Source organism: Solanum stenotomum, chromosome 2 (assembly GCF_019186545.1).
Source record: "Solanum stenotomum isolate F172 chromosome 2, ASM1918654v1, whole genome shotgun sequence".
Classification (NCBI taxonomy): Eukaryota; Viridiplantae; Streptophyta; class Magnoliopsida; order Solanales; family Solanaceae; genus Solanum; species Solanum stenotomum.
The window spans coordinates 63,037,680-63,060,327 of NC_064283.1; the positions used below are offsets into that span (position 1 = coordinate 63,037,680).

General features: G+C 32.5%; 1 protein-coding gene across 1 annotated transcript; it reads left to right on the top strand.

Moving 5' to 3' along the window:
- Positions 1-12,979: 12,979 nt before the first annotated feature.
- Positions 12,980-13,652, top strand: LOC125854677 (monothiol glutaredoxin-S1-like). Its single transcript, XM_049534264.1, has one exon. The coding sequence runs from the start codon at positions 13,105-13,107 to the stop codon at positions 13,411-13,413; it is 309 nt and encodes a 102-aa protein (XP_049390221.1). The 5' UTR covers positions 12,980-13,104; the 3' UTR covers positions 13,414-13,652.
- The last annotated feature ends 8,996 nt before the right edge of the window (positions 13,653-22,648 follow it).

Sequence of the window (22,648 nt, forward strand, 5' to 3'; positions counted from 1 at the left end):
TTCAGAGGGTTGTTTTTTCTCCCATTTTAAGTTGCTTTTTGAAGTACAAATAAAGTAATATACTTTGGTCATAGCTAGTGGCAATTTTACTTTGTATGCATCTTATAGCATGAAATAAAGAAGTTGATAACAAATGAACATCTTTTATGTATGTAATGCATTTTAATCTGAAGTATCAATAATATTTTTTTTCTACTAATTACTTTTGTGGCTATATGCTTTATGTTTTTATCATTTAATATATTTTGAGATTGAGCAAAGTCCATCACATGAAATAAACAACATCAGCTCTGAATAATAATCTCTTTCATCTTTAATTTACTAGAAATATCGATTCTATTTGAGCTCAAATTTTATGGGTTCATTCGTAATGTCCTAGTAAATAATACCCATAATTTCCCAGTGAAAGACATCACTTTTGTTGGAATATCTTGATTCTAGCTCATTAGCTGGAACATCAACTTTGAAACATCATACATAATATAATAATATAACTAATGAATATGCTAGCAAAGGACTCTACTCGAAATACAATTTTAAGGTTTTTTTTACGTGGAATCACTCCTCGAAAGATTCTTCATTTGAATTAAATTCTTTTACTCCTTCACCTTTAACTATATCCCTGAAAATGTTATTTTCATCCACTAAACATGTTCATTCTGAAAATTAAAAAGATTTAATTTTCACCTCTAATTTGCGGAGGTTAGATTTTATGTTCCCCTCTTACAAAGTAAGGGTCCATTCCTAACATCCCACCACCCCAAGGCGGCTTCATTACAAAAAAAAAAAATGTTGGTATATTTTATTTAATGATCAAAATATATTTGTTCTGAATTATCTTGAAACTTTTAATGACCCATTCGAATGTCTTTCTTTTCTCTAAACAATTCAACAACTTGTTCTAACAGGAAATCATATTGCAAATATTCTTATGTAGATACATATTAAAAGTTTTGATTTATGAAGTGACATATGAATGAAATCTTCTAGCCATCAATAAGAAGATTCGTCATTTATCCAAAAAAAATTTCAATGGCAGTGGAATGTGTTCCAATTTGCTCTAGGCATATAATATATAGTACATGAGAATGTATGGTACGCTAGAAATCGACATTGTTAAACCAATAATAATAATAATAATAGTAATAATAATAATAATAATAATAATAATAATAATAATAATAATAATAATAATAATAATGCAATAAATAATCGTCTGTAATGACCCAAAAGGTCATTTTTGGAAATTTTCATAAAATGACCGTTTTACCCCTCCCAATAGTTGCCCCGAGTCCTAATTATTGTATTTTCGAAGTTGGTTTGAAGGAAAATTGATGAAAAGTTGAGTTTTTGGAAAGTTAGTTTTTGGAAAGTTGAGTTTTTAAGAGTTAAAGTTTGGTTAAAAGTGCTATTTNGATAATATTGTTAAGCCTGTTCAGAAGGCTAGTTCTGATTTAGATATAACTGAATCTGAAATGAATTTTCCAAATGGAATAACAGGTTGATTTTGTTTTCTTATGACTGACAAAAAAATTGATTTTAGTCCGGGATCTCCGGCAAGAGCTCGTATCGCTAAGGATTTTCAGCGAAAGAAATGGAAACTTTTTAGAAAATGGTTTTTTAAAAACTTTAATAAATTAGAACAGCATGAGTTTCAAGAGGAATTTTATAAAGATCTTATAGATTCTAAAATAAGCCGTTTAATCCCTTTTGTTCCTTGGTTTATGTGTAAGCATGTTCATAATTATATTTCTATGCTTGAAAGAGACTTTACTCTAAGTAATGGAGAAATAACAAGATCTGTATTTCCTCCGCAACAGTCTTTTCAAATTAATAAAAATGATAAAATTGTTAATTTTAATGCCTTTTCTAAATTATTAGAAAATGATACTGCTTTAGTGACTACTCAACATGTTAATGCTATTATAAAGCAGAATAATTATGCAAATATTTATATGAGTATTCTTGGGGATCATATAATGTCGTTACATGAGAAAGTTGATAGACTTCTTACTCTATTGCCTAATAAGATAAAAGGTAAAGAGAAAGTTACTCATAGTAGCTTACAACCTCCTCCTGATATAGAGGATTTTAAAATCAAGGATTATTCAGACCTTGAAAATTTTTTAGAAAAGAAATTCAAAGGTGGCGGGGTACAACCTATAAATGCTGACAATTTTATAGAAGGAGAATCTAGCAATAAGAAAGAATTCTATGATAGTCTTAATAAGATATCAGAGAAATATGCTAGAAAACCATTCCAAAGGATGTTTTACTATCCTAGGCCTACTCCTCAAGATGTTCTACTCGAAGAACACGAACATATTATAACTAATAGTTATAATGGAAAAGAAATCTATGAATGGAACATAGATGGTTATACTGATAGACAGATTTTTACAACTGTCCATAGAATGTTGATGTACAGTACTATCTGTAAGACCAACAAAAATAGTGACAAGACTATTGCTGATATGATAACAGCTGGTTTTACGGGCCAATTAAAGGGTTGGTGGGATAATTATCTCAACCAAGCTCAAAGAGATACAGTTCTCATGGCAGTAAAACAAGAAGGAGAACAAGTTGTTCAGAATGCAGTTTATACACTGGTTCTTAATATCATTGAACATTTCTCAGGCAGATGGTCAGATAATAGTGAGACCATAAGAACCTTACTCCAAAATCTGAGGTGTAAGACTCTTACGTCCTTCAGATATTATAAAGATGTTTTTCTATGCAGAGTCATGGAGTTACCAGAGTGTAATAGCACTCATTGGAAATCCAAATTTATAGATGATTTACCAACTTTGTTTGCAGAAAGAGTTAGAAGATCTCTGAGAGGAGATGACCATAGTATTAATTATGATAATTATACTTATGGCAAATTAATAAGTGCCTGCGTACAGGAAGGGTTGGCATTATGTAATGAGATTAAGCTAAATCAACAGATTAAGCGACATCGCTTAAGTGAAAGGAAACAGTTAGGAGAATTCTGCGAACAATTCGCATTTGATATTCCTAAACAGAAGTCAAAAGACATGGAACCTTCTTCACATAAAAAGAAGAAATCTTCTAGAAAGGATTATGAAGAATGGAAGAAGAAGAAGATAGAAAAAAAGCATAGGAGGGCAGAAGAAGGTAGAGGAGATTCCTCTAAAAGGAAAAAGAAGTATCGAAATTTTAATAAATCCGATACTTGCCACAAATGTGGAAGATATGGCCATTATGCCAAAGACTGCAGAGTTAAGGAAAAAATTAAGAGCCTTGACATAGAAGATAATATAAAGGATTCTCTTTATAAGATCATGCTTAATTCTGACTCCGAATCAGGATCAGAATACAGCAGCAGAAATGATTCTTCGACAAGTGAGGATCTTAAAGCCCTTCAGCAGGAGGATTATTTAACCTCTGACAATGAATGTTCTCCATGCCAACAAGGGATGGCATGTGAAAGAGAAGATGAAGACGATCTTTATAAGATCTATGAACAATTTAAAGAAATGAGTCTTAATGTCATTGATAATGACAAAGTTATTGAATTACTACAAAATATAAAAGACCCTGAAATTAGAGCCCAGATCATCGATAAGATCAGTGACTCTAAAGAAAAAGATTTTACTATTCAAAAGGATGATACTCCTAAAGAAATTCCAACCAAAGAAGGTTCATATACTATGGCAGAGGTAAAAAATCTCTTATCAGAAAGGAGAAAAATGATAAGTTCTCCTACTACTATTAGTGACTTGAAAAAAGAGATTGATAATCTCAAAGAAGATATTACTCTTCTTAAAGAAAAGAATGTTGTTATAGAAGTCAGACTTGATGCTATTCAGACACTTAGAAATCTGGATAATGCCTCTGAATCATCTTCCTCTATGGAAGGTGAAAATCATAGTCTTGATTTTATAAAGAATCTTTCTTTAAAAAATAATAAAACTGATTTTCTTTATAGTCTTAAAGCTTTTACTTCCCAAAAGTTTTATACTAAAATTACTCTTCTTATTGATTACAATTATAAAAAAGAATTCATAGCTCTTATTGATAGTGCTGCTGATTTAAATTGTATCCAAGAAGGACTTATACCTTCAAGATATTTTCATAAAACTACTCATAGCCTTAGATCAGCAAATGGTAGTAAAATGAATATTGAATTTAAACTTCCAAAAGCTTTTATTTGTAAAGGGAAAAGTTGTGTTCCCCAAAGTTTTGTTTTAGTTAAAAACATCACGAACCAAATAATTTTGGGTGTTCCTTTTATAAATGATATTTTCCCTCTTACTCATTGGGATAATAATAAAATTATTGGGACTTGGAATGACAAACCTTTTATACTAGAATTTGTCACTAAACCTTTCACTAGAATGATTAATGATTTAACTGCAAAACTTCTGGTTTCAAAAAACAACCAAGTTGATTTTATAAAACAAGAAATAAACAGTATTGAAGTTGATCATATTTTACAAAATCCTAAATTAAAGGAAAAGATTGCTATTTTGAAAAATCAGTTCTCTATTGATATTTGCGGAGATCATCCTAATGCTTTCTGGAACAGGAAAAAGCATGTTGTAAGCCTTCCTTATGAAGAAAGCTTTGTTGAGGATAATATTCCTACTAAAGCAAGGCCTTGTCAAATGAATGCTGACTACTTGGAGTTATGCAAAAAGGAAATTGATTCATTACTTCAGAAAGGCCTTATAAGGCATTCTAAGTCTCCTTGGTCTTGTACAGCTTTCTATGTTAATAAACACGCGGAACAAGAAAGAGGAGCACCTAGATTAGTTATCAACTACAAGCCGCTTAATAAAGCCCTTAAATGGATCAGGTATCCTATTCCTAATAAAAAGGATTTGCTTGATAGAGTTTATGATGCTATCATATTTTCTAAATTTGATTTAAAATCAGGATATTGGCAGATTCAAATAGCAGAATCTGATAGATTCAAAACAGCTTTCAATGTCCCTATGGGTCAATACGAATGGAATGTGATGCCATTTGGTTTGAAAAATGCTCCTTCTGAATTTCAGAAAATTATGAATGATATATTCTTACCTTATACTAATTTTATAATTGTCTATATAGATGATATCCTAATATTTTCCAAAAATATAGAAACCCATTTTAAACATTTAGAATTATTTAAAAAAAATTATTATGCAAAATGGTTTGGTTATTTCTCAACCAAAGATGGCTCTGTTCCAGACTAACGTGAGATTTTTAGGACATAATATTGAAAGAGGGAGTATCAGCCCCATTAATAGGAGTATAGAATTTGCTTCTAAATTTCCTGATATTATTACTGATAAAACTCAGTTGCAGAGATTTCTTGGAAGTCTTAACTATGTAGCCCATTTCATAAAGGATTTGGCTAAAGATACAGCTATTATATATGACCGACTAAAAAAGAATCCTAAAGCATGGTCTGATGACCATACTAAAGCTATTAAGAGGATTAAAGAGAAGGTTAAAAATCTTCCCTGTCTCACTTTAGCTAATCCAAACTGGGAAAAATCTGTTGAGACTGATGCTTCAGATATTGGCTATGGTGGCGTCCTTACCCAATATTGCCCAGATACTAAAAGACATTATATAGTTCAGTTTTACTCTGGTAAATGGAATACAGCCCAGAAGAACTATGCGACTATAGCCAAAGAAATCTTAGCTATTGTAAAATGTGTCCTCAAATTTCAAGGCGATCTTTATAATCAAAAGTTTTTAATAAAAACTGATTGTCAAGCTGCAAAATTCATGTTTAATAAAGATTGTAAACATGATGTTTCTAAGCAAATGTTTGCCAGATGGCAAGCTCTTTTAGCACCTTTTGATTTTGAGATACATTACAAGAAAGGAGAAGATAATAGTCTGCCTGATTTTCTTACTAGAGAATACTTAAATTAAAATATTGTTATTTTTTCAGGATGAGACCAGAATGGCCCTCTCCGTCTAGGAGAGGAAGAGGAGGAAGGAGCAATCCAGGAAGAGGAGGTCATATCCTTGCTCAACATGGAAATAAGACACTAACATCATATGCTAGTCAGGCAACGGCTTCATCAAGTAGTGCCACCAGTGGAGGAGTTAATATCAACCATCCAATGTATAAAGAATTCATGGATTTCATTAAATCCAAGGAAGAAACTAGTGCATCAACGACATACTCCTCGGTGTTAATAGATGATGAAAATATAGAGGTGTTTGATATAAACAACAAAAGAGAAGTTATACTTCTGCTGGAAGAAAGTGATCTCCGATGGAGAAATGAACCATGGCAAATAATGACCAGGTATCTGGATACAGTAGCTTATACTGCTACATCATATAAGTACAGGATGCACTATGAGATCATACTCTCATCTACAGGATGTGAATTCCAACATTTTTATCCGGCTAACACCAAGAAAGTTTATAATTTTTCAAAATTGGTCATTAAAAAGATTATATCACCAGAAGAGTGGGGAATGAGCACCTTAAAGGAATTGGATTATATCCATCCGGAACAAAAAGTCCCAGTAAAATATAACTATTGGGATTATATTGACGGATTTAATAGAGTCCTTCTTTATGAAAATGCTAATAGGAAGCACTCATGGTTTATAAAATTATGTTCAAATATTTTTGATAGGAATATTCCTAATTGGTTTTGCAAATGGTGGACCTTATATGGACCAACTATAAAAATATTGCCAGAATCCTATAAAAAATTATATTTAGAATGGATAGATGTTTCCCCAAAATTAACAAGGTTACAAGAAGATAATATTTTCTTTGAAGGAATATCAGTGATGTATTTTTCATTGAATTTTCTATTCCATGGATTATGAAATGGTCGATTGAAGTTAATAATACTTCAGAGGGATTCCCTTGCTTACAAAGAGTGTTCTACACTAAGTTCTGGAGTAAATTACTTCAGAAGAACCAGGAAGGGCAATTACATGGACAAGAAATCCTGGATTTAATAAATGTGACAGTCAGCAGGTATTATGAGACAAATACCATAGCAGAAATCAAAGGGTCTAATGATCATGATCCATTCAAGAAAATTGCCAGACAACTTCAAATGAAGAAAGGAATTATTTCCAAATCAGAGGCAATAGCTCTGTATATGGAGGAAGTAAAGAAAGATTTAATAAAAAATCTTGATTTTGATATAAAAGATGACACTTCAATGGCATCAGCCAGTCATACAGATGATACATGTCTGGCAGGAGAAGCACAAGACATTGATGATGAAGAAGAAGACCTTGAGACTATTCTCAAGCGTTACCAACAGCAGATGGAAGAATCTTCCATTTACACAACGGACAAAGGAAAAGACAAAGTCTAGTGGAGACAAGGTCTAGTGGAAGTCCTTTTCACTTTTACTTTACTTTATATCTTTTATAAAGATAAGATGGATGGCCTTAGCCATGTGAAGGCCATTAGTATTTGTCGGATTTATCGTTTGTTTATTGGCCATTATAAAGTTGTGGGCCATCTCTATTATTGTGGTTATAGTTTGTAACCTCTATATAAGAGGAAGTGTGTATTAGTTCTAGGGGCAGGTTCAGAACCCCCTCTCTCTCTCTCTTAAAACTCTCTCTTCAACTCTTGTAATATTTCGGTTTTGAATAAAAGTTTGCAATTTGGCTTGAAGTTTACAATATAAGGTACATTTCTTATTTTATTGATTTACTCTTTATGTTCATAAGCCCCATGATGGGCTAAGCTGTTTGTGTTGAGCTATCACATACTAAGTTACTAAAAGAAATGGCGTTGTGTCTATTATGATAACAGATTAATCAGTAAGACTAGGTCTAATATAACTTAACCAGGCAAGTTTATGAAAAGCTGCTGAAAAAATCCGTTGGATTACCCGTTGGAGTACCCATGTGGAGGGCGGACCCGGGCGGACCCGGATAGTAAGAGCTCTCATATACTTTGCCAGGCTAAAGTTATGTAATTAAAGGTTCCTATTTGTCTTACTGTGCGATCCGGTTTGAAAATGGTATCTAATAATAATAATAATAATAATAATAATAATAATGCAATAAATAATCGTCCTTGCCAAGGATGCATGTATCATAAAATCATAATCGTCCTAAATTAAATTTAAGTTCAACAAATGTAATTATCATTACCATTAATGGGTTGGGTCGAATTGGATATGACCTTGACCGACCGACCTAGTTGATAGGTTTAGTTATAACGATAATTTTAATATTAACATGGCATAATACATANTATTTTTATTCGAATTCTGTATTTAGAGGTTTGTACATGTGACAACCAAATTCTGGGTAGTGTTGAGTCTTAATTAAAGTCTTCCGCTTATTTATTATCTTTTATTCTAGTATTTCTACTTCTCTATCGTTATGGTTGGGTTAGGCTGACGTGTCCGGTGGGAAATGGACACGTTCCATCACATCCGGATTTGGGGTGTGACATCGTCCTTGCCAAGCATGCATGTATCATAAAATCATAATCCTCCTAAATTAAATTTAAGTTCAACTTATGTAATTATCATTACCATTAATGGGTTGGGTGGAATTGGATATGACCTTTACCGACCGACCTAGTTGATAGGTTTAGTTATAACGATAATTTTAATATTAACATGGCATAATTCATAAATAACATTTTTTTCTAAAAAATAATAATTTATCACCATATGGTGGTAAGACCTTTGTATATATTGATGAATAAAATTACAAAGCTAAGGGGAGCTTAAGCTCGACCCAATGTTTCACATCGCAGCCAAAAGCTGCTTCACAAAAACTAAGATTCTGGCAAAAATTATACAAGTTTTGCACAAATTTACAAGTCCAACGCGATAGAAAAATATTAGCTATAACATCTCAACTGAATCAGTTTTATACAAATATTTTTTTTTCCTCTGCTTATGCCTTAGGGACTCATTTGTATGAGATCAAGTTGGTAAGATCCGATGGCTATCGATGGTAGGTGAGCATGTGCAAAAATAACCAACTCCTCATTTGTAATACTCCATTTTGCCAAGACATCTGCAACTTCATTGACTTCCCTGTAACAATGTCGATGTTAGGGTTTTGCCCTGATTTTCTTACCATAATTTAAGATTTATTTTTCTTTAAAGAAAAGACAAAACATTACCATAAATGTTTTTATCTTTCTTGAAAGGAAAATATAATATTATTTTATATTTGGATTATTCTCTCCTTTTAGGACTCTTTTTCTAGTAAGAAAAGATTTTAGGACTCTATATATATAGGTTTGTTTCTTCTAACACAAAAACAATAGCATCCACAATGTAGTCGTTTAAGAGTCTTGTTTATGGGGAGATTTATTCTCTCTAAAGTTTCAATGTTTTTCTTTATATTAGTTTTGATATAATAATATTTTGATTTTTAGTATAAGTTTTTGCTATCTGATTTATCAACCATATGATTTGCAAATTGTAAGCTTCCGCATGACGCTCAATCAACCTTCATAACCCAACAGTCGAACCTCGCAAGTAATAGTATTTGAAATATTTTGAATACGAGTAATGATATTCTTCATTTGCCAAGGGATATTGTAATTACCTTTGGTCATCTCAAAAAATATCTTTGAATCACATTCCAAGATTACATTGTAATACTTTATGACCTTTAATTTGGTTTTATCTGATATATATGCCCTCCAATTTTGGATGCACAAGTAGGTATTTTAACTTGTATAGAATTGAACATGAAGACACACACGTCCTACATGGCAATTCACGTTCTATGCAACATCTTATGTGGCGTCTTACGTGTACCATGCCACATAGGACGCGTGTGTCGACTTGTTCAACTTTATACAAGTTTAAATGTCTACGTGTACACTCCTGATAGATGCTAGATAATGCCAAATTAAATGGCATATTTATGTATTATGATTTATGCCTATATTAATCGACTAATCGTTACATTTCGATACCTTTACCTGGGAAAAATAGAGTACTATGATAATATGTGGCCTTTCGAAATTGTAAGGGATCAAGCATTTTTCTGGATCAGTACTAATTGTACTACATTCCCTTCCTTGATATATCTACTTTATACCAAAGGGAAATTTAATCAAAATTTGTCTATGGTACTGGTACAGATCGTATAATTAATGTGGACTTGATTTCAACAACACGTCTATATGAGGATATATAATCTTAAAAGATTTCATTTTTTTCTCAAATTAAAACTAATATTCTATTGAAAAAGATTACACCAGCTGGACATATAGATTTATTTTTCCTTTAGCAGAATACTACATTGTTTTCAACAATTTACAAAATATATACATTTTGTTGGATCATTTTGTTCTTATACTTAACTTAAATGCAACATTTACAATTATTGAAGTAGCTTAGTTGGTTAATTATCTAAACTTTCACTTTATTGGTGAACGTTTGATTTCCCACTTTGTAATACTCTTCCCCAACATCAACTTTGAAACGTCATACATAATATAATAATAATAATAATAATAATAATAATAATAATAATAATAATATAAAGAATGAATATGCTAGCAAAGGACTCTACTCGAATTAAATTTTTTAAGGTTTTTTTACATGGAGTCACTCCTCAAAAGATTCTTCATTTGAGTTAAATTCTTTTACTCCTTCACCTTTAACTATATTCCTGAAAATGTCATTTCCATCCGCTAATTATGTTCTTTCTGAAAATTGAAAAGATTTGATTTTCACCTATATTTTGCGGAGGTTAGATTTTATGTTCCCCTCTTACAAAGTAACCTAACCTCCCACCACCCCAAGGCGGCTTCATTACAAACAAAAAAAATGTTGGTAGATTTTATTTAAGGATCAAAATATATTTGTTCTAAGTTGTCTAGAAACTTTTAATGACCCATTCGAATGTCTTTCTTTTATCTAAACAATTCAACAACTTGTTCTAACAGGAAGTCATATTGAAAATATTCTTATTTAGATACATATTATAAGTTTTGATTTTTGAGGTGACATATGAATGAAATCTTCTAGCCATCAATAAGAAGATTTGTCATTTATCCATTTTTTTTCAATGCAGGGGAATGTGTTCCAATTTGCTCTAGGCATATAATATATAGTACATGAGAATGTGTGGTACGCTAGAAATAGACATTATTATTATTAATAATAATAATAATGCAATAAATAGTCGTCCTTGTCAAGCATGCATGTATCATAAAATCATAATCGTCCGTACTTAAATTTAAGTTCAACTTATGTCATTATCATTACTGGATTGGGTCGAATAGGATATGACCTTGACCGACCGACCTAATTGACAGGTTTAGTTATAACGATGATTTTAATATTTAACATGGCATATTACATAAATATGATTTTTTTCTAAAAAAATAATAATTTATCACCATATGGTGGTAAGACCTCTATATATATTGATGAATAAAATTACAAAGCTAGGGGAGCTTAAGCTCGACCCAATGTTCCACATCGCAGCCAAAAGCTGCTTCACAAAAACTAAGATTCTGGCAAAAATTATACAAGTTTTGCACAAATTTACAAGTCCAACGCGATAGAAAAATATTAGCTATAACATCTCAACTGAATCAGTTTTATACAAATATTTTTTTTTCCTCTGCTTATGCCTTAGGGACTCATTTGTATGAGATCAAGTTGGTAAGATCCGATGGCTATCGATGGTAGGTGAGCATGTGCAAAAATAACCAACTCCTCATTTGTAATACTCCATTTTGCCAAGAGATTTGCAACTTCATTGACTTCCTGTAACAATGTCGAACCTCGCAAGTAATAGTATTTGAAATATTTTGAATACGAGTAATGATATTCTTCATTTGCCAAGGGATATTGTAATTACCTTTGGTCATCTCAAAAAATATCTTTGAATCACATTCCAAGATTACATTGTAATACTCCATAAACATGACCTTTAATTTGATTTTATCTGACATATATGCCCTCCAATTTTGGATGCACAAGTAGGCATTTTAACTTGTATAGAATTGAACAAGTAGACACACACGTCCTACGTGGCAATTCACGTTCTATGCAACATCTTATGTGGCGTCTTACGTGTACCATGCCACATAGGACGCGTGTGTCGACTTGTTCAATTTTATACAAGTTTAAGTGTCTACTTATTCACACCCAATAAATGTTAGATGATGCCAAATTAAACGAAATATTTATGTATTATACCTATATTAATCGACTAATCATTACATTTCGATACCTTTACCTGGGAAAAATAGAGTACTATGATAATTTGTGGCCTTTCGAAATTGTAAGGGATCAAGCATTTTTCTGGATCAGTACTAATTGTACTACATTCCCTTTCTTGATATATCTACTTTATACCAAAGGGAATTTTAATCAAAATTTGCCTATGGTACAGATCGTATAATTAGTGTGGACTTTATTTCAACAACACGTCTATATGAGGATATATATTCTTAAAAGATTTCATTTTTTTTTTCTCAAATTAAAAGTAATATTCTATTGAAAAAGATTACACCAGCTGGACATATAGATTTATTTTTCCTTTAGCAGAATACTACATTGTTTTCAACAATTTACAAAATATATACATTTTGTTCTTATAGGAACTTAACTTATATTAAATGCAATATTTATAATTATTGAAGTAGCTCAGTTGGTTAATTATCTAAACTTTCACTTTCTTGGTGAAGGTTTGATTTCTCACTTTGTAATACTCTTCCTCTACACCGAATTTTTGTTTTTAAACAAAAAAGATTAAAAAATGAGAAAGAAAAAAACAATAAATCTAGTGACAATCCAAAGGGAACAGTGTTATGGGAATATTTTAAAGGTGATGATTATATTCTATTCATTTTTCATGCATGCCCTTTATCATACAAGTGATCAAGAACAAATGAACAGTCTAGATATATCCATCAACTTGTTATTCTTCTACCAATTTTCAATTTTTTTTTCTCTTTTAGAAAACATAATATCTCTATATATAGCTTCATGGAAGGTCCAATTTTCTCAACAACAAATCAAACCTCAAATTCATTTCAAAAATTCTTGTAGCCTTAAGCTTCACAGTTTCTTTCCTCTTCACTAAAAGCTATATACATACCTTGGCATTTGGCCAAACTATACTCATTAATTCTTGAAGTTATTTAAACATGGATATGGTGATGAAGTTGGGAACATCAAGCTCGGTGGTGATTTTCACCAAGAGTAGTTGTTGCATTTCTCACAGCATTGAAACACTAATCCGTAGTTTTGGAGCAAACCCTATAATTTACGAGCTCGATACACATCCAAATGGGAAGCAAATGGAGAAGGCATTGATGGAACTAGGGTGTCATCCAAGTGTGCCAGCAATATTTATAGGGAAAGAGTTAGTTGGTGGTGCTAATGAGATAATGAGCCTTAATGTGAGGGGAAAGCTTAAACAATTGCTCATTAGGGCTAATGCCATTTGGGTATAGGGAATTAATTAATTAATAATGACTAGCTATGTATATAGCAATTAGTCTAATAATTAGAGTTTTGATAATAAATTTACCACCTTATTATAGAGAGTCATTCTGTTTTCTCTTACATTTTGCTTCTTGATGTATAAATAAAATTTATTTACTTAGGTCATGTATAGTCTTTTCTTTTGGCAATCTAGTGGGAATTTTGCTTTATTCACACATGAAATCAATAACAATGAGCTTCTTTACGTATTGAATTTTGATCTAAAGTAGTAACAATTATATCTTATAGCTATAGTACTACTCTGTGTGGCTACATGTTCTATCATTTTAACATTTGTGTGTGGATACATGCCATACCTTAAGTTGTTTCACTACTTGTTATTTATATATTTCGAAATTTAGCAAGGTCCATCAATTTTTACTAATGAAATTAATAATATCAAAATATGTGGGGAGATTGATATTTACATCTTAAAATTAAAGAGCGCTTTCCAAATTAATTTGATTTTGAGATTTTAACCTTTAAGAGTACTAAATTTGTCATTCATCTAAATGTGTATGTAAACTAAATTTCATAGTGTTAAGAGCTAATTACATTATTTTTCTACTCGTTTCCAAATTATAAAAATTCCTTAAGATTTATGGATTTCGGATACATCAATGGACTTCCGGATACATCATCGAACTTCCGAATACATTAGAAGACATCCAGATCCATAGGTGAGGGATGTATAAGAGAGGGGATAGGACATCAAAATACATCACTGGACTTCTGGATACATCAACAGACATCCAAATACATATGTGAGGGAAGTATCCGAGGGGTTAAGGATGTATCAGCAAGAGAAGAGTGATGTATCTGAGAGGGGATTTTTGAAAAAAAATTAGATGGTAGAGAATTTTAGACATTATGGTAAAACAAGATGTGTATTTAGGTAATTTTCCAAAAAAAATTTTAGCCCACTCTGAACCGGTCTACAAGCTCAATCTTTCCTTGGCCCATTTATTTAAGGGAAATTTTTTAAAATGTCAATATTTTAGCATTTAATAGGATCCCTTATCAATATTTATTAAAAGTCTCAATATTTTAGTTTGTTATATATCTTATTTATGTATTTCTTAATTTGAAAGAATACAATTATTTAATAACATAAGGGAGAAAATCAAGGGAGAGAATATTTCAAAAAAAGGTAAATATCACTTAATTTTCTCATCAGTTACATTTTTTAAAGAAAACTCAAACATGTATCTTTTTCACAATGTATTTTTATTTTATTTTTTCCAGAATTTTGTAACATTTTTAAATCGTATTCATTCCAATATGTATATTATTTGTATTCATTATAGTTTTCATGTTGTATTTTGTATAATGAAACTTGTATTTTTTTTATTAGCTTGTACTCATTCCAATAGTTATGCCAAATTAATCTATAGTTATTTGAGAAACGTATTTGTATTCATGTATTTTTTTCTTCAAAAATTTGTAACCTTTTTTAAGTCGTATTCATTCCAATATGTATTTTATTTGTGTTTGTATTCATTCTAGTTTTTATGTAGTATTTTGTATAATATATAAAATACAAAAAAAGTATGATGAATAAGTGAGAATGAAATATAAAACTGAAAAGGAATAAGTGAATATTTGTTGCAATCATTCTTAAATAAAATACATAACTAGTTGACATATCTTTAGAATGAATACAAATTAGGAACAATACCAGATTCATAAACTATGCAACATGATTTTTGAATGAATACAAATATTAATAGCATACATACGGTTTTGAATACAAAATTGAGAAAGGATACAAAATTCTAAAAAAAATTATCAAAACAAACCAATAGGAAGTTGTGCTTCCTATAAATAAAAAACATATCTAGTTGATATACCTTTGGGATGAATTCAAATCAGAAACAAATACAAGATTCATATATATGCAACATGAGATTTTGAATGAATACAAATATTAATAGCATACATACAGATTTGAATTTTAATTGAGAAAGGATACAAAATTCTAAAAAAAAATTATAAATACAAAACAAACTAATAGAAAATTGTTCTTCCTTAACTTGGTCTTCAACAAGTTTTTCGAAATCTTCAACACTCAATTTTGAAAATCAAAAGATACTTGGTGACAATGTATTTACCTTTATCAGTGGGTGAAAAATATTTTGAAGGAATTGTGAGATTTCTTAAACAAATTGGAGGAAAGTAGAAGAGGTGATTAGAACAATGGTGAAAAACTCAAGAGAGAGACAAGAAAAGGAGAGAACAATGGTGAAAAACTCAAGAGAGAGAAAGGAAAAAATTGGGGTAAAAACCTAGAAAGAGGGGAAAGTGGGTAATGAGAGTTTTTTCTTCTTCTTTTTCACGTATAAGGAGTAAAATTAGTTAAATGTGGAGCCTGATTTGAGAAATAAAAGGAAAGAAAATCAATTATATTATGATACATTTTATTTGCTAAAATATTGACATATTGACATTTTCAATAATTATTTTAAAGTGTAGATGTTTTTAATAATTATGTTAGGGAGTTTGACTAGTTTACTAATTTTCCCTTTATTTAACCGTGTTGGGTTGGCCTGTAATGGGTTGGGTTGAATTGGATATGATCTAGACCGACCAAGTTAAACTTTTTTGGTCCACATTTCATTTTCTCAAAAGTTAATTTGATTAATCTTCAGAGCTAAATTATATTATGTTAATTTAACGATTAAAAAAAATTAAAATTCAGATATTTAAAAACTACACAAAAAAGTACCATAAGTTGTAATTTTTCCCATATTAATATATATGGTGAAAATAAACATCTTAAAATAATGGTCAAAGTTCAAATAATTTGAATTGTGAGACGCAAAAAATGACACATATTTTGAGACGGAGTTAGTAATGATAGCCTTGGTGGAATAGGGGTAATTCCGGCAAAAATGGAATAGGAGGAGTGATAAGAGAGAAATACGGAAATTGGATTGTGGAATTTAGTGATGGAATCAGGATTTTCAATCGTTCAAAATATGAAGAAATAAAAACACGAACTAATCGAAGTAAATTCAACAACTATTACATATATGTGGAAATTAGTGTTAGTTGTATTAGCTGTGTAAATTGTACCTTGAGCAATAGTTAGTAAAGCTTGTATTGTGATTAGTTGCATAGTTAGTTAGACTAATTGTTAGGTTGTTAGTCGGTTATGATAATTAATAATTCAGTTAGCTTTAGTCACTTGTATAAATAGTAGATCAGATATGAATACAAGTAAGGCAGTTCATTTTACATTTTTTCCAGATCTTGTTTTCTCTTTCTCTCTGCATCTTCAATGTAACAGTAGCCATAAGAGCTAGGTTAATCCTTTCAACATGGTATCAGAGCAGGTTCCATTGAAGCCTAGCTATTCCATTTTGTTTCTTATCATCGAAGGCATTTATACAAGAAGAAATCTGGAAAATTAGCTGCAGATTGGAGAATATGAATTTGGGTGAAATTGCGTCCAGGTTCATCATCATATTCAATTCAATTGTTGCATTGTTACAAGGAGCTTGAGTAATGGAAACCGGAGGAGATCCACTTGCATCAGGTCCTTCCACTCCGCTGCAATCAAATTTGACACAGATTGGATTCACAGATATTCATCCCAGGAATTCTCTGTATCTTCTCCTTCAGACACTCCAGGTAGCATTCTGATTTCACAACAGTTAACTGGCATAGAAAACTATACAGGTTGGAGTCATTCTATGAGAGTAGCATTGTTAGCTAAGAATAAAATAGCCTTTGTTGATGGAACTTGTCAAAGAGAGCAGTATAAGGGAGATTTAGAGCATGAATGGGAAAGGTGTAATGTTTTTGTTTTGTCATGGATTACCAATTCTGTTTCGAAGGAATTGGCAAATGGCCTTATGTTTTCATCTAATGCTCACAATGTTTGGATGGATCTAAAGAAAAGATTTGATAAAAGGAATCTCACTAGAATTTAAATTCCATTGCCTGCTAGCTTGTTTTAAGCCATACAGGGACTTGAGTAGTCTGCACACCTTATGCTCCCCTTGGCTACCAAGACCTGATGGCAAAGTCATATAAACTTCCTCCATAAGATCACCCTGAAGAAAAGCATTGTAGACATCCATCTGAAACAAAGGCCAGTAAGATTAAGCAGCAATAGAAACAACAATCCTAACAGTCACCATTTTGACCACGGGAGAAAATGTGTCATGATAATCAAGACCCTCTTGTTGTGTGAAACCCTTGGCAACCAATCTAGCTTTTTACCTCTCAATGGACCCATCAGCCTTATACTTCACCTTGTAAACCCACTTACAACCAATAGGAGTTTTGCCAACAGGAAGGTCCACAACCTCTCAGGTATGATTGGCAGTAAGGGCATCAATCTCCTGATTCATAACATAGATCCAGTTTGTGTCCTGAGCAGCTTGGACATAGGAGGATGGTTCAGATATAGAAGAAGAAAAAGCAGTGAGATAGGCTTGTAGGAAGGAGACACATGAGAGTAGGAAAGACAATTAGATATAGGATGTGTGGATGTGGACTTGGTGATGTAATCTGTATGCCAAAGAGGTGGCCTAGTAGCTCTAGAAGATCTCCTTGGTGGTAGTGGATCATGAGGAGGTACTTCTAGAGTTATAAAAGGAAAAGGAAGAGCAGATGGAGAAAGAGATGGAGAAGAGGTGTTGGTCATGATAGGATAAGGAGCAACATCTAAGGGGTGAGGAAATGCAGAGGAAGGAGGAAAAATGAGAGATGGGGTGATGGATTCAGGGATTAGAAAAGTAGATTTAGGGTGCTTGAAAGGGAAAATGAGTTCTCTAAAAGAGACATCTCTACTAACAAAAAAAGTGTCTGAAGAGATGTTGTAAAGTTTATAACCTTTTTGTGTATCGGAATAGCCCATAAAGACTGAAGGTATGGCTTTGGAAGAGAACTTGTCAGTAAAAACTGGTTTAGTGGCATAGCACAGACAACCAAACACCTTAATATGATCCACTTTAGGAGGATGACCATAGAATATTTCATAAGGTGATTTGTGAGAGAGAATACTGGATGGCAACCTGTTAATGAGGAATGTTGCAGTAAGAACACACTCACCCCAAAATTTTAAGGGTGCATGGGCTTGAAACCTAAGTGCTCTAGCCATTTCAAGTAGGTGTCTGTGTTTTCGTTCAACAACACCATTTTGTTGAGGTGTGTGGACACAAGAACTTTGATGTATGATACCAAGAGATCTAAAAAGAGAGTTATATTGAGCATTAAAAAATTCCAGACTATTATCAGATCTAATCTTTTTAACAGTAGCTGAAAATTGAGTTTTAATGAGATTAAGAAAGGAATTAATGTGCACTATAACATCAGTTTTCAATCTCAACAAGTAAATCCAGGTTATTCTGGAATGATCATCTACAATTGTAAGAAAATATTTGTAACCATTGTAAGTACATTGCTTATATGGACCACAAACATCCATATGAAGAAGTTCAAAAGGAAATACAGACTTTATAGTACTATTAGGAAATGAAAATCGAGTTTGCCTAGCAAGTGGACAAACAAGACATGAGTTGGAGTCTTTATGCTGAAAAGAAGAGTTGATGGAATGAATCTTCTGTAGAACAGCAGTAGGTGCATGTCCAAGTCTGAGATGCCAAAGTGAAGGATCAGCTGGAGTTAAGATGAACAAGATAAGGAATGAACTAGTTTAGTGGGTGAAGATGACTTCTTAGTAATTGGAAGTAGGTATAAACCTTCTTTCTCTTTACCAATCCCCATCACCTCTCCAGTGTAGAGGTCCTGAAAGAGGCAAAAAGAAGGATAAAAAGATACACAACAGTGAAGTTCTTTGGTGAGTTTAGAAATTGATAGAAGATTATATTTAAAATGAGGAACTAGAAGTACATTGTGTAGTACATAATTGTTAAATAGTGAAACAGAACCAATATGTGTAACTTCAGTGGTTTGTCCATTTGGAAGAAAAACTTGATTGGAGTGTGAAGGTGCAGGTGAGGATTGTAACAAGGATTCCATACTATAAATCATATGATTGGTAGCCCCAGTGTCAATTACCCAAGAAGGTTTGGTTAATCCTGCAGAAAAACACCTAGAGTTAAAGCAAGTAGTAGAGTTGGGAGGTATACCTGCCATGTTGGCCGTTGTATTCTCCTGTGGGGTTGTGTCATTATCCAATATCTTCATGATGTGCTTGTATTGGTCAGGAGTGAAGGATGGTACAACCATTGATGCAGAGGAGCAATTTCCAGTTTCCAAATCCTCTACCTGTCTACTGATCTGACCTTGATGTCTGTTACCTCCAACTTCAAAACCATCTGTGTAATGAGCATTGTGTGCCTGGTTTCTCTTGTTTCCACCATATCTCTGTGGTCTATCACCTCCAAACCTTTGTCGTTCATCCCCAAATTGTGGGGTCTTTTCAGTTTTGTCTATATTCTTCTTACCATACTTGTGATCAGATGGGTACCTTATGAGCTTACAACAGTACTTTGTTGTGTGATTTCTCATATGGCAGTGTTCACAATACAAATCATTTGGTTTTTTGAATTTGTTATGGTACATAGATGACAAAGCAGTTGGATCATTCATATCTAATTGTTGAAGTGGTGAAACTAAAGCTGAAATCATATGCGACTGGACTCTTTGACTTTCATCTTGCATGATCATGTTGTAAGCTTGATTTAGATTAGGACTTGGAACTGTCATTAAAATGTGACTTCTAGACTGAGCAAATGTTTCATTTAGTCCCATCAGAAACTGTATGAGTTTTTGTTTCTCCATGTGATCTGCATATTCCCTGTACTTATCACATGCACAAGATGGGAGAGGGACTAGAGAAATGTGTTCATCCCAAAGGTTCCTAAGCTTAGAATAATATTCAGAAACACTAAGAGTGTCTTGGCTCATAATGCATATTTCTCTATGTAACTGGTAAATTCTAGTGAGATTCCTTTTATCAAATATTTCCTTTAGATCCATCCAAACATTGTGAGCATTAAATGAAAACATAAGGCCATTTGCCAATTCCTTCGAAACAGAATTGGTAATCCATGACAAAACAATGGAATTTATATGACTTTGCCACCAGGTCTTGGTAGCCAGGGGGAGCATAAGGTGTGCAGACTACTCAAGTCCCTATATGGCTTAAAACAAGCTAGCAGACAATGGAATTTAAAGCTCACAACAGCTCTTATTTGGTCTGGTTTCACACAGAGTAAACTGGATTATTCTTTGTTTACCAAAAGGAACCAAGAAGGAATTGTTATAATACTTGTATATGTTGATGACTTGTTGATCACTGGTAATGACAAAGGACTTATTCAGGAGGTCAAGAAAATCTTAAATCACAATTTCAAAATGAAGGACTTAGGAAAACTAAGGTATTTTCTTGGGATAGAATTTGCAAGGTCTGCCAAAGGGATCCTAATGAATCAAAGGAGATATGCATTGGAGTTAATATCAAAATGTGGTTTAGGGGGAGGAAAGCCTACCACAACACCATTGGAACAAAATCAAAAACTGACCAGCCTAGAATATGACAAAGTATTTGAACCTCCAAGTGATGATGCAGAACTAGAAGATAGAAGAGTGTATCAAAGACTCATAGGGAGGCTGTTATATTTAGCAATGACTAGACCAGATATATCTTATGCAGTACAACACCTAAGCCAATTCATGCATGCACCAAAAAAGTCACACTATGAAGCAGCCTTACATATAATCAGGTATATCAAGCAATAACCTGCACTTGGTCTCCTAATGAGCAGCAGAAATTCAGGGAAGGTCACTGCATATTGTGATGCAGATTGGGCATCTTGCTTATTATCCAAGAAGTCAGTCATAGGTTTTGGAATAAAGTATGGAGATTCCCTGATCTCTTGGAAGTCAAAGAAGCAACACACAGTATCAAGAAGCTCAGCAGAAGCAGAGTATATGAGCATGGCTACCACAGTGGCAGAATTAGTGTGGTTGCAGGGTTTGTTCAAAGAATTGGGTGCCAAAGTGGACTTACCAATGGAGTTGCACTGTGACAACAAGGCAGCCTTACAGATAGCATCAAATCCCATGTATCATAAGAGAACAAAGCATATAGAGATTGATTGTCACTTTATTAAAGAAAGGTTGCAAGAAGGACTAGTTACAACATCATATATTGCTAGTAGAGATCAACTGGCAGACATATTCACAAAGGCATTAGGGAAGCAACTGCATACAGAAATGTTATTCAAGTTGGGATTGTTGGATATTTTTCACCACCCAACTTGAGGGGGAGTGTGGAAATTAGTGTTAGTTGTATTAGCTGTGTGAATTGTACTTTGAGCAATAGTTAGTAAAGCTTGTATTGTGATTAGTTGCATAGTTAGTTAGACTAATTGTTAGGTTGTTAGTCGGTTATGATAATTAATAATTCAGTTAGCTTTAGTCACTTGTATAAATAGTAGATCAGATATGAATACAAGTAAGGTAGTTCATTTTACATTTTTCCCAGATCTTCTTTTCTCTTTCTCTCTGCATCTTCAATGTAACAGTAGCCATTAGAGCTAGGTTAATCATTTCAACAATATACATACAAAAAAATTAACCATATATAAATAATATAATTTTCTACTAAAATAGGTTCGAATGAACCTCTTAATATAACCCCAAGTTAGCTCCGCCCCTGAATTAGGTAACATTTTTAAAGCAACAATTATTATATCAGAACTATATGGGCTGCAAAGAGGATTAAGGATTGCACTCGCAAATAATCAAACATTCCTTGAAATTAATATAGATCGCAAAAAAATCATTTACTATATAGGTAAAGACCATCCAACTTATTCTAATTATTAATATTTTGTCTTATTGTAGGGACCTACACCTCTAATTGGGTAACCCAGGGTATAAACGAAAATCAAGTGGCAAATATCTTGACTAAGAAGAAGTTTAGGTTGACAAACGCCAACTCTTTTATGTTTTGGACATTTTCTTCATTGGTTGTATTCGATAAAAGAAGCAAATAAAGTAAAAACCCTTTTTGTTAGCTTAAAAGGCCATCTACTACTATTGAATTATGTAATGACTACTAAGTAAGACCCCCTCCCCAAGCATTACTATCAGGAGCAACGCTCTGCCACTTACCTATGTTGATGAATATTAAGTTATAATACTCTATATATCTTGTTTACCTAAAAAAACTCTCAATTGTCAGTCACGTTTCGAATTGTTAATTCCTTAACCAGAGAAAAT

Coding starts and splice junctions, on each gene's coding strand:
- LOC125854677 (XM_049534264.1), top strand. CDS start 13,105: ATGGATATGGTGATGAAGTTGGGAACATCAAGCTCGGTGGTGATTTTC.